Genomic DNA, 12,552 nt, shown 5'->3' with positions numbered 1-12,552 from the left:
AGGGCGGGTAGATGTGGTTTTGTCAGTCCGGGCATTTTTTTTTTTTTTTTATATTGCGTTTTATTTATGCGTAAGTAAATAATAGATCTTCTGTAGGGTGTTTTGTCAGCGGGGCTTGAAGTCACATGGTTACGTGTGTGTTTGTTCATTGTTGTGGAGCGGGTGTGTGGGCGTGCTGCTGCGGCGGCGGCGCGTTTCCTTGTGTTTGCCTGTTCGACGGGGGGGTTATCGAGAGAGGAAAAGACAGACAGCAAGCAAGGAGGTGAATCGTAATTAAAACTTTCGGTCTCGTTAAGTTGGTGACAGCTTGTAATCGATGCAGAGGATCTGCCTCCAATACTAATGACCCATGAGATCATTGAAATCCGAGGTGGATTGGGACCAGTAGGAGGAAATTATAAAATATTTGCGGCCCTATCAATCAGGTCACCGAGAAACTTGCTGCAGGTGTACAGCACTTATGAAAGAACTACAGTGTAGTTGGAATGACATGGTTCTGAACCAGAAAATATAACTCGACTATACATTTTCTAAAACTCTAATTAGGATGCGAGAGCTCCCTGGAGCTACGAACTGTATCACCCTATCATCTCTGTTTACTATAATAGAAATCATGCTAGCGTATGTAAAGGCAACAGGTGAAATCCCCATTCGGTACCTCGCTGGTTCCACGGAAATGAAAACAACAATTTCCCTGTGTTACATTATATAACGCCCTAATGAGGATATATGAGCTCCCTAGTGCTTCAAACCAGAGGACCCAATTATCTTCACTTACCGCTGTACAGGCCGATGCACCCAGGGTAATGGCATAACAATAGCTCTCCCGAAAGGTGCCGAGCACAATGTGAAAGGCTGTGACACAGATCAATACATTACAGAAGTGCCTCAACTCTGCTCTGAGTGAGATCTCGGCCCCCGAAAATTGTGTAAAAAGATAAAAGAATTGAAGAACAAAAGCAGTTTTATTCCTACCTCGGTGCTTCAAAGAAAACCTCACACTGACAAAATGTCCCACACGAAAAAATGTTATGAGTTTGTGTTCAGCTGGCGACCGTGCTATGTTGATATTCCGCGCTGCATCCTGCCACCTGCCCCAGGCTTGTTAACAAGGTGCCTGTGGCAATGATTGCCTGGCCATCAAACTCCCAGCTGATAAGTTCCTCCGGGAGAGCGCCGAGCTCTGTCATTGAATTCACCCCGATCGCCTCCTCGTGCTGTACATTCGAGATAACACGCAGCCAAACCCAGCCTCACATCCTCTGTAATGGCCTTTGTGATGTTTATATGTAAGTTATTCTGTAAGATCTGTCCTGCATCTGGCCACCCGTCTCACGCGGTACATACAGTCTGCCGCATTTTATGATTTGAAGACTAGATTTATAGACTCAAGTATGGTGTTGTGGCCTGCCGTCAAGATGGTAGCCCGCGTGACACCTGTCACTTCCAATGCACCAAGGCCGTGGAAGGGGATTGGCTGATTGATTGAAGCCGCAGAGTGCACGGAGGGTGAGGGACGCAGTGACAGGCCAGTGATTGACACAGATGAGGGAGAGGAAACGAGGATAGGAACGAGCAGCGCAGAGGACAGGATACTAAAACAATAGCGAGTTAAGGAGAGGGGATAGAGGGAGATTTAGGGAGATAGATAGATAGATAGATAGGCCGTGGAAGAGACAGGTGGTGAGTGGGAGAGGTGGGAAAAGAGAACGCGGAGGAGGGGGGAGGGCTGGATAATCTTTTTTTTTTTTTTTTTTTTTTTCCTTCTTTGCTGTTCATCAAAAAAGGTTTGCTTGGAAAAAAAAGGGAGTCTGAGAGAGGCAGCTGAGGACGTTGAGGAGAAGATGAGAGAGAGAGGAAAAGGGTGAAAAGTATTCCAGGAGGAAAATCCCAACTTCAGTCATGCCCCAGTGAATGTGCTGACAGGGTGTGTCTGCGCCACAGCGGTGCAAGTGTCACACACCCGGGCAACCCACACCACGCTGCACAGGACAGGATGAAGCCTGCACTACTTAACCCGGAGCACACAAGTTTTACAAAATGTATGAACATTAAAAATAGAGTTTGCAAGTTTTGTCTACAGAAAATGCCATTTAAGGGGACAAACAGGTTTGACTCAGTGCAGCTTTCTGATATAAAGAAAACTACTCTACCCATAAAACACCTGTAGTATGTCTTCTGTGGCTTTAAAGAGATCTGTCTGGGTTTGACCAGAACAGACAATGTTCTTAATGTCAATGTTTAAGGAGCATCATCCGATTAACATGAGGCAATAAAAAAATACCGTTTTCTATCAAAAAATAAATAAAAAGAATTCTGATTCTGTATATTCTAACAGTTCAACAGTCATCTTACATGATACCATTCCACCAGTACCAGCTGTGTTTTTTCACTCACCTCTCTGACAGCGAGTTCTCACACTGCTGTAGTGTCAACACAGCCCCACCTCCTCCAGCAGTACATTAAAGCTGCTGTTTGTGTTATTTTCTTATTTCCATAAATGCTTAATAGCGCTGTATTGCAACAGCAATTGCTGTTACAGTACAGTATATAGTGTTAGGGTCAGTCGCCCACGTCTCTCCTCCCCCCACCCACGCAGTCAAAGAGAAAATAAATGTTCTGGTATCTCTGCCCTCTTTATCCAATCAGGACAGAGAACACCATAAAGAGGCGGTCCTGTCTGCCAGCAATGTTGGAAACAGCGTAAGCCACCAACGCCAGGGCTCCCGGTCGTCAAGCGAAGAAAAATGCTTGAAAAAAAAGGAAGGAAAAGAGAGCGGTCTCAAAAACCCCCACAAGGGAGTCGTGCATGAGGTGGAGGGGAGGGAGGGGATCACTAACTGCGCAATGGACAGGAAGTCAGCTAAAATGCTTACGGCAGCTTTAACTAAGACGCTTAACTCGCAGTACACAAGCCTTGTTATATTTATCTTTTTACATTTGATGCCCTCAATGTTGTGCAAGATTTTCTCCGTAGTATCAGCCATGGTGCTGAGTATCGATATTTTTCAAGGTCCCGAATAGGCGTTTGAAATTGTAGTCTATCAAAGTCTATCATAAAACTTCTGTCTGTCGTTCTTTTGCTCTCGCGATTAAAACATATTGATCTGAAGCTCAGTTCTGAGGCTGTTCTGTAAATAGTTTTCTGATGAACAGAAAATAAAGCAACTTGTGATCAACCCATATCAACTTCAGGATAGCCATGCTCGCTCATATATGTTTATTTATTATTTATAAATGAGTATGTATAGGGATACAGATCATTTTGTTGGTTGAACAGATACGGATGAAAGAGTACTCGCTCTGCTCTAGTTCTGTCTAAAGTCTTAGAAAATAACCTTGAGGATGTCAATAAAAGACAATATTGAGCTTCTCCATGGGAGTGTTAGTGCCCACAAAACAGGATATATCACTTTCTGTTGCTTAAATCTGTTTCTTGCGGGTCCATCAACATACTGGAAGTGCAGTGCAATATTGCACTGCTTCTAAATGACACAAGCGCATGCCTGTCTTTTCCTCCACACATAGCAACAATTCATGTTAATGAAAAAAAACAACAACTGGCAAATAGTCACATTATTGGCTCGTCAGACGCGTGGGCCGATGTTACTGAATTGCTACTAATGTGCGCCGCCTCTTATCTTAAAACAAGTGCGCTGATTGATATCTGACATTTTGATTCGGCGTAGGATTTTCCATCTGAGGCTTGAGCGAGAGACGTGCTGAGAGCGTGCGTGTCAGACGCAGCGAGAGCCGAGGAACCTTTTACATGGCTCAGGGCCCTCTGTACAACAAAGTGCATCTGGAGCAGCGCCTCGCATCTGTATTGACATTCTAACTGGCTGATCAAAGCGCGATTTTAATTCGGCTAAGTAATCACGCATCAAAGTGGAATGAGGCGAGTCTCATATCGTAGCTGGTGCCTTTTTTTTTTTTTTTTTTGCATTGTAGTCAGAAATCCTTGACAGCCGTTCCCATTACCGGAACGCTCAGAGCGTCTTTTAATAGGTGTTATCCTATCTTTTTCCACGTAGAATGGTATGATGATAACTTTGTCCCCGTCTATCTAATAGATGTGAGACAAAACACTTGGGTCATTATAAAGGTATAAGTGGATATGTGTTCTGAGCCCTAAAAAGCCCTCTGTGCTTGTGGAAATGTGATTGCTGTGCTGTTAAAAGGTCCGTCCTTCCCTGCCTGTCTGTTAGCTCTCCTACCTGTCTGTGCCGCTCCACTTTTAATTAACGCAGTGCAATGATTAAAGTTTTAACTTAATTATCTTTATCTTTTCTCTCAGGGTGTTCTACCCTCCGTGGGAAACTGAATGAGACGCTTCGCACGAGGAGCGAGAAAAAACCAGCGGAGAGAGGCTTGGTGAGATAGAGGGGAGATACTAGGCAGCGTGAAAAAAAAAAAAAAAAAGGGAGAAGGAGTGACTGACACCTGCCCTCCAGCTCTGTGTGAAGGGCACCGAATGCGAGCGTGAGAGGAGGGGCATGAAAAAAGGGAAAACGGAGGAGAGAATGAAGACAACCGGAAAACAAGGCCTGCCTCACAGCGAACATCGCTCAAATTAGGACATCTCCACCGCAAGACAAGATGATTACAAGAAATCTGCTCCTATTGGTTTCCCTGTGCCTGTGGGAGGGGCTCACGGGAGGCGCCTCGGCCAGTAAAGTCGTCCGGAGGAGGGGAGTAGGCGGATCGCACATGTTGAAGCTAGGGGAGAGCAGAACTGCGGACCAATGGGATGCGAGCGTGGATGCGAATGCAATGCCCGTGGTGACTCTTAGAAACCTGATTAGTCATGAGCAGGCGGGTGACACCGGATCTTTCTCTTATTCCAAAATGTTGCAGAGTCATGGTGCTCCATTAGCAGCTAACAAGGAGAGGCAGGCTTTCAAGCCCAAGCGGGAGGTTGATTCTGTTAATAAAAAAGAACTGACTGCGCACATGTTAGCCAGTAGCAAGGAGTCAAACCAGGATGTGAAGAAAGTCAGGAACAACACCAAGAATGCAGAGACTCCTACCAAAACAGGAAGGTCAGAGAAAACGTTTACGATCCACCATAAGCCAGATCTGCACACCAACAGGACCAGGTTTAAATCAGGCTCCAGATCCAGGAGCAGACCTGACCTGGGGGTCCTCACCACAGGTGTGCCAGGAAAAGGATTCAGCATGGATTCGAGCCGAAAGCTCAACCTCACTGGGAGTTATGGGGTTCTGAAGCTGCTGTCGAAAGAGAACCTAGTCAGGATCGTCAATTCCCAGATGCAAAATGTTCCCAGCCTGAGCTTTCCGAGCAAGGGCAGCCGCAGCAGGAAGAGGGATTTGATTGACGTTAATCACGGACAGTTAGAGGCTCAGAAAGTGCAGCGACAAGATGTAGCCGTCACTCAGTTTCACACTGGATTTGATAATCAGACTGCGTTACCTTCTGTAAGCCCGGTCACCACCCCAGATCTTAATCGAGACCGGGGCGCCAGCACTCGTAATAATCCGCTAAGTGATGTCAACCCAGCTTTAAGTAAAGGCCAGGGCAACCTGGGAATGCAGGGTTCAGATAGTGGCGATAACACGAGCAAACACCTCCTCCATTTACTGTCAACACCTCGCAGCGAGGTCAGCCTCAGCCCGGAGAAGGGAGTAATAATCAGCCAAACAGACCCGCCATTTACATCGACGAAACACTTCCCAGCGTATGTTCCCCCAGAAACAAATGATTCTCCACTGTCAGGGCTGACTGTGCAACCCCTGGGAGTGCGACCAGGGAACAGAGCAGCAGATTCCCATAGAGACCCATTAACAGAGTCAGTTCACACTGCTCAAACAGAACTCAGCACAGCTCAGTACCCTGCAGATGAAGACAACAAACTTGTCAACAGCAGTCATGTCCTGAGGCTCCACCCGGCTGCCGAATGGAGCCACGATAAGACAAAAGACGCTGCGATGCAAGCTGTCGATCCAGAAAATGGGAACGGCCTCGTGTTTGAAGAAGCAGAGTCAGAGGTGGAAGAGGATGTGCGCGACCGAATGGAAACGAAGGGGCCGCGCTCTCGGAGCAGGAGGAGCTGGATCTGGAACCAGTTCTTTGTGATCGAAGAGTACGCCGGGCCTGAACCTGTGCTCATCGGAAGGGTAAGCGAAGAGAAAACTTCATTCATCATTTAGGAAAGCTATGAACTGTTCAATGAATGTTTTATGAATATTTAAGACGCTCTCCTACTTAAGACGTCACTTACATGGCTTATTTAACCTCAGCTCCCTCATTCAGGTAAACATTTTATGTAGGAAGCGGTTAGCATAACTTAACCCCAGTCACGCTCCAATTTTTCTGTGCATTGTTATAAACCCACAACTGGAATCGATTTACATCGCTCCAGTGTGGGGTGCCTTTTGAGGTTGCCGTAAAAAGCTTCAATGAATCAATGGTGAATTGAGGCGCAACAAAAGCCCCAGATCCCGTTTGCCCAAGGGGCTAGTCATGATCACAACCAATCCGCACTCGCCAATGGGAATTGACATATCCAGGAGAATTAATAGCTTCACTTTTTCCTCCCACCATTGATCCTCACCCCAGGGCAGAAAGCAAGAGTAGTCCGAGTGTTCCCTCATTTCCCTGTAGGTCAGGCCTGTCAGCACTCCTCCCTCATTGGTCAGAGGTCTGCAAGGTCCCGCTAATGCTATTTCATTCAGACTGATTTACACTTGGTTTGACAGGATTTATCACTCGTTCTCCCTCAGCACAACACACACAGGGCGGTAGTCCTATTGCTCTGCTTTGTAATTTATTAGAACCACTGCCTGGGCGTGTCTAACCCCCAGTACCCGGCGCACACTCCCCCCTCCTTTGACAGAGTGAGCAGATGAGTGTGGAGGAGGTCACATGGACTGGACAGAAGGTGTCTCGGAGCCCCCGCGCTGTAATGGCTGTGCTTGCGGTCCTCAGCGTGTGCCAACTGTCTCAGTACCCAGCTGCGGTAGATGAGCTAATTTATAAGCCTGTGTGGCCAGTTTGCTGAGCAAATGAATAGTAATGATCCCTGTGTGACTGCTGCAGGCTGTTGGAAGCCACAGAGTTAGAAGTTGGTGTGTGCATGTATGAGTGCTCCAAGTTTAGCTGGTGCTTAAGAGCTTCGGCTCTGTAGGAGGTATACTCAATATACAAAAAGGCTCGGATTGCTCTGCAGTTTTAGAGTTTAATATCCAGGTGCACACAGATGGGCAGGGCCCTGCAGCCTTCATGCGCAGCCTCCCTAAATGCACAGATGATTAGCCAACATTTAATTTGGCTGTTTTTTTGCGTTTGCACCATGACTGATGAGGGTCTGATACCAAACGCTACGGAGCACGGTTAGTGGCCACGGAGAAGATGTAAGAGCTAACAGTCCAGCTTACAGATGGCACTGTGTGTAAAGCCATTAGTGCCAATCTGCTGTGTCAAGCAGGTATTTATGCCAGCACATTGTATGGCACTCAAGGAGGGAAGAACGCCAGGACACACACACATGCCCATATGATAGTGCTGACACTTGGAATTTGCCCAGAACACCATTGTGCCCGTGTGTTTGTGTGTGTGTGTGTGTGTGTATGATTAGTCCCCCTACTGTATTAGACAGTGATGGCACACATGAATAATGCTCTTATAGATCTAAATACGCTTATGAATTTTTAATCTCCCGCTCTGCTCCAGTGTAGGCCGGCACTATAGGTAGAGAGATCAATGCGGACACATTGCCCTGTTTTTCTCCCTCGCGCTTTAACGGAGAGTGTTGTGACGGAGAGTGTGATGAAATTGACTGTACAGGCCAGGACAGCTCCAACTGCCAGATCCAACACCAAATTCAGGGTCAATCAGCTGCGAAGAGTGTTTGGCTGTGACACAAAACACGTGTCTCTCCTTCAGTCGGCCACATCGTGTCCGCGCACACGCCCCCAGACACACGAACAGCGTCCATCTAAAGGTGCGATTCTGCCGTAATTACGGGCTCTCTTTAAAAACCCGCTCTCCACGCACTGATTCATGCTGTTTTTCGGTGTGATCTCGGACGGTTCGGTCCGGATAAATCTCTGCTAAAGCTGGAAACAAGAGCCAGGACTCTAATCTGTGATGTCAATGGGAAACAAAGGCTCTGCAGCTAAACTGATAATGAATTAGGGGCCAACTTTGTGGACACATCGACAGCACCCAGTGTGCTGTTGCGTGGATATTTATAAGCGCTTCCTCTCTGATTTTGAATTGTTAGAAAGCGCCATAAAAGCAGCTCCTTTGGTAGGAAATCTCTAAAAGGAAGCCAGTGAATCACACCTTTTGCTGCTGGTGGAGGGGCCCTTGAAACGTCTTGATATCGTATAAGATCTGACTTTTTGTTTATCTCGTTGTCTTGTTTCGGGAGAGATGTTCAGGTTCATGGGAGTTGCCAAAAAAGGGCACGAAACATTCTGAAGAGTGAATTGTCTGACTCAGTTTTCTTCACTTCATCAGCACTCTCTCTGTCTCTCTCTCCTGCACACACACACACGCAAACACTAACATGCACATATTCACAGACACACACACACACGCAGGCTTGCAGACGATGCTGTGTTACTATATTTTCTCACGCTGGAGTGTCTCTGCCCCATGATAATTGTGAATTTAATTGATGCTGTCACATGGTCTGTAATGGGGTTTCAAGTGATTGCAGAGGCAGAGTGAAAGAAACACAGATTTTTTTCTTGAGGAGAAAAGGCGCCTCAGCAGAGCTGGGATTAAGAAAAAAACACCACTTTCTGATTAGCTTTTCTTCCATCCTCACTCTCCTCTTGAAATGCAAACTCCCTAACACCTCATGTGGGGAGGAAACGTGACACATATATAGTAGTTTCTTCCTCTGTTAGGAAATTCCATCGTCTCCATCTTGCCTCGCGTCGCCTCTATAACAACCGAGGTGCAGGCGCAACCTGGCAAGTCGACGAGCAGGCCTATGTTATTCACCAGTGCAACAGGAAATGGACCTAGGCTATCATCATCATTAGCATATCATTAATATCAGCGCGAACATACATAATTCATAGTTAGTGAAATATGCCTGTGTTACACAATTAACATTATAGTCTTTGTTACACTTGACTCCCACATTACAGCAAAGCATTAATGTAAAACATGCAAACATCAGTGTGAATCAGTAATTAAATTCTTTCAGAGTGTGACACGCCAAATACCAACCAAGTCCCTGAGCGGGGTGCACTGAGCTTTCTTATTATGTTGAATCATTCATTAACAGTCACCGTGCTGCAAAAATGAAGTTAAAAGATTCCTCCAGCCCGAGGGGTGTCTAAAGATATATAAATAACACGGTTATTGACCGCTCTGATATTGATAACTCCTGAGCCTCTGTGTGGCGCCTCTGGGTGCAACGTGCATGCACATGATATTGCGAAAGCACTGGTGGGAAGTCGGCAGCGTGATGCAAGAACAAGAAGGGGGCCTTCACAGGAAGTTAAGTGCTTCTCTGAGACTGTGTACGTGTGGAGGCACATTATGTTTTCCTCTGATGCTCACTCGAGCAAAGCCCTTTCATCATTAGCTACAAGCCGGCGGTAGAAAGTAACTTAGTATATTTACTCAAGTGAATTCTGAGGTAAAGTGCTTCTACTTAATGATTTCTATTTTGTGCCACTTCATACATCACTGCCTTTCAGAGGCGGGCATTGAACCCTTTATATCTGAGCTGTAGATACTAGTTTTCAACACTGAAATGCTGCCTACAAGTAGATGCATCTGTAACAATAACACAATAATCCTACATACACAAATCAACAACATTAAGAGGACTCTGACAACAGCATTCCCTGATGGCGGTGGTGCCCCCTGACGGAGAATGCTCCTTGCCTCACCTCAAAATCTGTTGGAAAACGGGAAGTAAGGAGAAGCTAAAGACATTGACCCGCCCCGATCCAATCAAGAATCAGCGGGACGTGGACTCGAAGGATCTGCTGCCAACACCCTAGCGCCCGATAGCACAGCCCGGTCTCTTTCTAACACGTTGTTGTTGTACCTCAAGAGGCGATAGTGAATAACTGTAGCTTCTAGCCCACCCTCAGTCCGACATGAGCGCCCCACCGCCGAGAAACCACATTCAGCAGCAAAGAATGATGAGACGGAAATAGACGCAAAACAAGAGTTAGCCTAACATTAGCATTTGCACCGCTGGAAACAGCTGTTAGTGGGTAAACTTACATATAGCATCTTTAAAGTGATAATTTCACATTTTCAGAGATCAAACCCTATTGTTTATGCTAATTACAGCTTATCTTTGTTTTACTTGCTAGATATATTTACAATTGTAAGTTATGCATGGTCGTTTGCATTGTCAGTGGAGGAGTCTGCCAGTCCTGTGCTGGATTCTGATGGCCCATTTTGGGCCCATATGAGAGGAGCAGCACAGCAGGTCTCAGGTATTCCGAAGAGGAAACATAGTTGCGTTGGTAAAAGTGAGTCATGCAGCACAAAATGGCAATTTATAAAGATCACAAGCAGCAGGAGTTGCTCGTCTTCTATTCTATATCTGAAGCTGCTCAAAACCAGTTTTTTTTTTCTATTTATACGTTGAAGATAATACTTTTGTACTTTTACCAAATGTTTAATAAAAATGTCACTCTGATATTGCTACTTTTACTTAAGTAAAAGATCTGAATATTTGTCCCACCTCTGCTGAATGGAGGTGCCTTTAATTGCCTCCCCTGACCTGAATCGAGGCTGACACAAACCCACTTTCTGGGAAACACGCACAAACTTCCAAATGCATATTCGTGACAAAAATCCAAAGTGTGTGTTAGCGAACAAATGCATCACACAAGCACACACACACAGCCACACACACACACACACACACAGAGGTACTGCTTCAAAGTCATAAACAACGCTACTCAGATAAAAGGGTCCTTTATGAAACTGAAGGAAAGAGGGAGGCATGGAGTCACACAGGCATAAAATATGAAAACAAGGAGAGTGTGTGATGGTGCCAATAGGAGGCTCGACACTAACTGTAAACACACACCTCCTGACAAGGAACCCATCAATAATGATGAAAAAAATTGTCTTCTAGCAAGCGGCTCTGCGTTTTAGCCTGATTCCACTCTGACTCTCCCAGTAGAAATCATTTAGCCTCCGGGTCCGAGCACAGCAGGGGTGAGACAGCAATTAGGGAGTGCCTGTTCGAGGGAGGGAGGAGAAATGGAGATAACAAGACAGAGGAGAGTGGGATTACCATGCAGGACGAACAAGGGACGATGCAGAAGAGAGGGGGTAAACCCAGCGGGAGAACAGAGAGAGGTCAAGGAAGGAAAGGGGATGCGCGGTACGGCGAGGGCTGCGTTGATGGCATGCCGATGTGCGCGGTGAAGGGGTATTGGGAACAAAACGTGGTGGAGAGTGAGGAAAGGTTAATGGCTTACAACTGGCAGAGGGGAAGAACGTGTGAGGCAGTTTAAGGGAAGAGGAAGGAGGGGAAAGAGTGAGAGATCACACACGTTTCTAAAGCTGACCTCACAGCCCGTCAAGGCCTGAAGCGCGCCGGCGAAAGACAGACCGGAGAGAGAAAGAGAGGGTTATGAAAAGAGGCAGCCGGGAATCCAGGGCATCAGCACAGGGACGGGCAGGGTTTACACAGAGGAAGACACACGAGGGTAGGCGAGAGGCAGCGAGAGAATAGAGGGAGCAGTTAAATACCATTTTTATTGCAAGCCCCTGTGGAAGCCACATTCAAATGTGCCTCTGCGTGTGAGTGGGTGCAGGATCACACGGAGGAAAATAATAGACGGGATGACTGAGGGAACAAGGCCACGAGGAGAAAAGAAGAGGAAGAAAGGCGAGAAAACTGTAGAGTCTATTAAAGATTGAATTCAAAGGAAACACAGCTTGCCTTTCTCTCCTTTACTTCAAATCTCCCCTCTCTCTTTATAGCCCGTGTTTCATCTCAGGATAATGTCGAACAAATCAGCAAAGCGAGCGTCTGAATTTAAAGCGTCATTCTCCCTCCCGTATGTGAGGATTGAAGTGTTTTATCACTGAGAGTATATGAACCGCTTGGAATACATCTGTGCCATTTCCAACTTAATACGAAAGCGCATTTGTGGATAACCCCCGGAAAAGTGGGTTAGTATGTGTGTAACCTTAACAACCTCGGGTAATGTAATAACGTAAAGTAAGGCACAAATTGGGGAGCTGGAGCCGGTTTTATCGCTCGAGGGGCAACCCTTCAAGGTTAGCTGTGTCGGTGGCGAGATATACAGTGTGTGTTTAGCCGTAATGTGACATAGGGAATATGTGAAGTGAAGAGGCTGTGCAGGAGCTGAATTTATGCGCAACCCGGTGTGAGCCCTGTGACCGTGACCTTGAGCTAATATTTATGCTTTGGCCTGGACCGCGCACTCCACTTCTCCCCGTGGCCCCGAAGGAGCCCGCGAGTCAGGGAGCGGAGGGCACGGTGAGAGAGGAGGGCGGAGGAAGATAAAGAGGAAGAGGAGTCTCATGACAGAAAAGATAGAGAAACTGAGGGTGATGAAGGC

At 46.5% G+C, this 12,552-nt stretch overlaps 1 protein-coding gene across 4 annotated transcripts in view; it reads left to right on the top strand.

Annotated features, from left to right (window-relative positions):
• The window catches only part of cdh24b (cadherin 24, type 2b), a 173,717-nt gene that overhangs the window by 51,801 nt on the left and 109,364 nt on the right, over positions 1 to 12,552 (top strand). For all 4 annotated transcript variants that reach the window (XM_030402440.1, XM_030402442.1, XM_030402441.1 and 1 more), the window contains exon 2: positions 4,298 to 6,138. In XM_030402440.1, coding sequence (XP_030258300.1) covers positions 4,600 to 6,138 — 1,539 coding nt within the window. In that variant the 5' untranslated portion in view covers positions 4,298 to 4,599. The remainder of the gene's footprint in view (positions 1 to 4,297; positions 6,139 to 12,552) is intronic.

Source organism: Sparus aurata, chromosome 21 (genome assembly GCF_900880675.1).
Source record: "Sparus aurata chromosome 21, fSpaAur1.1, whole genome shotgun sequence".
NCBI lineage: Eukaryota > Metazoa > Chordata > Actinopteri > Spariformes > Sparidae > Sparus > Sparus aurata.
Note: the sequence above shows the minus strand (reverse complement) of the source record. Positions and strands in the feature narration are given on the sequence as shown.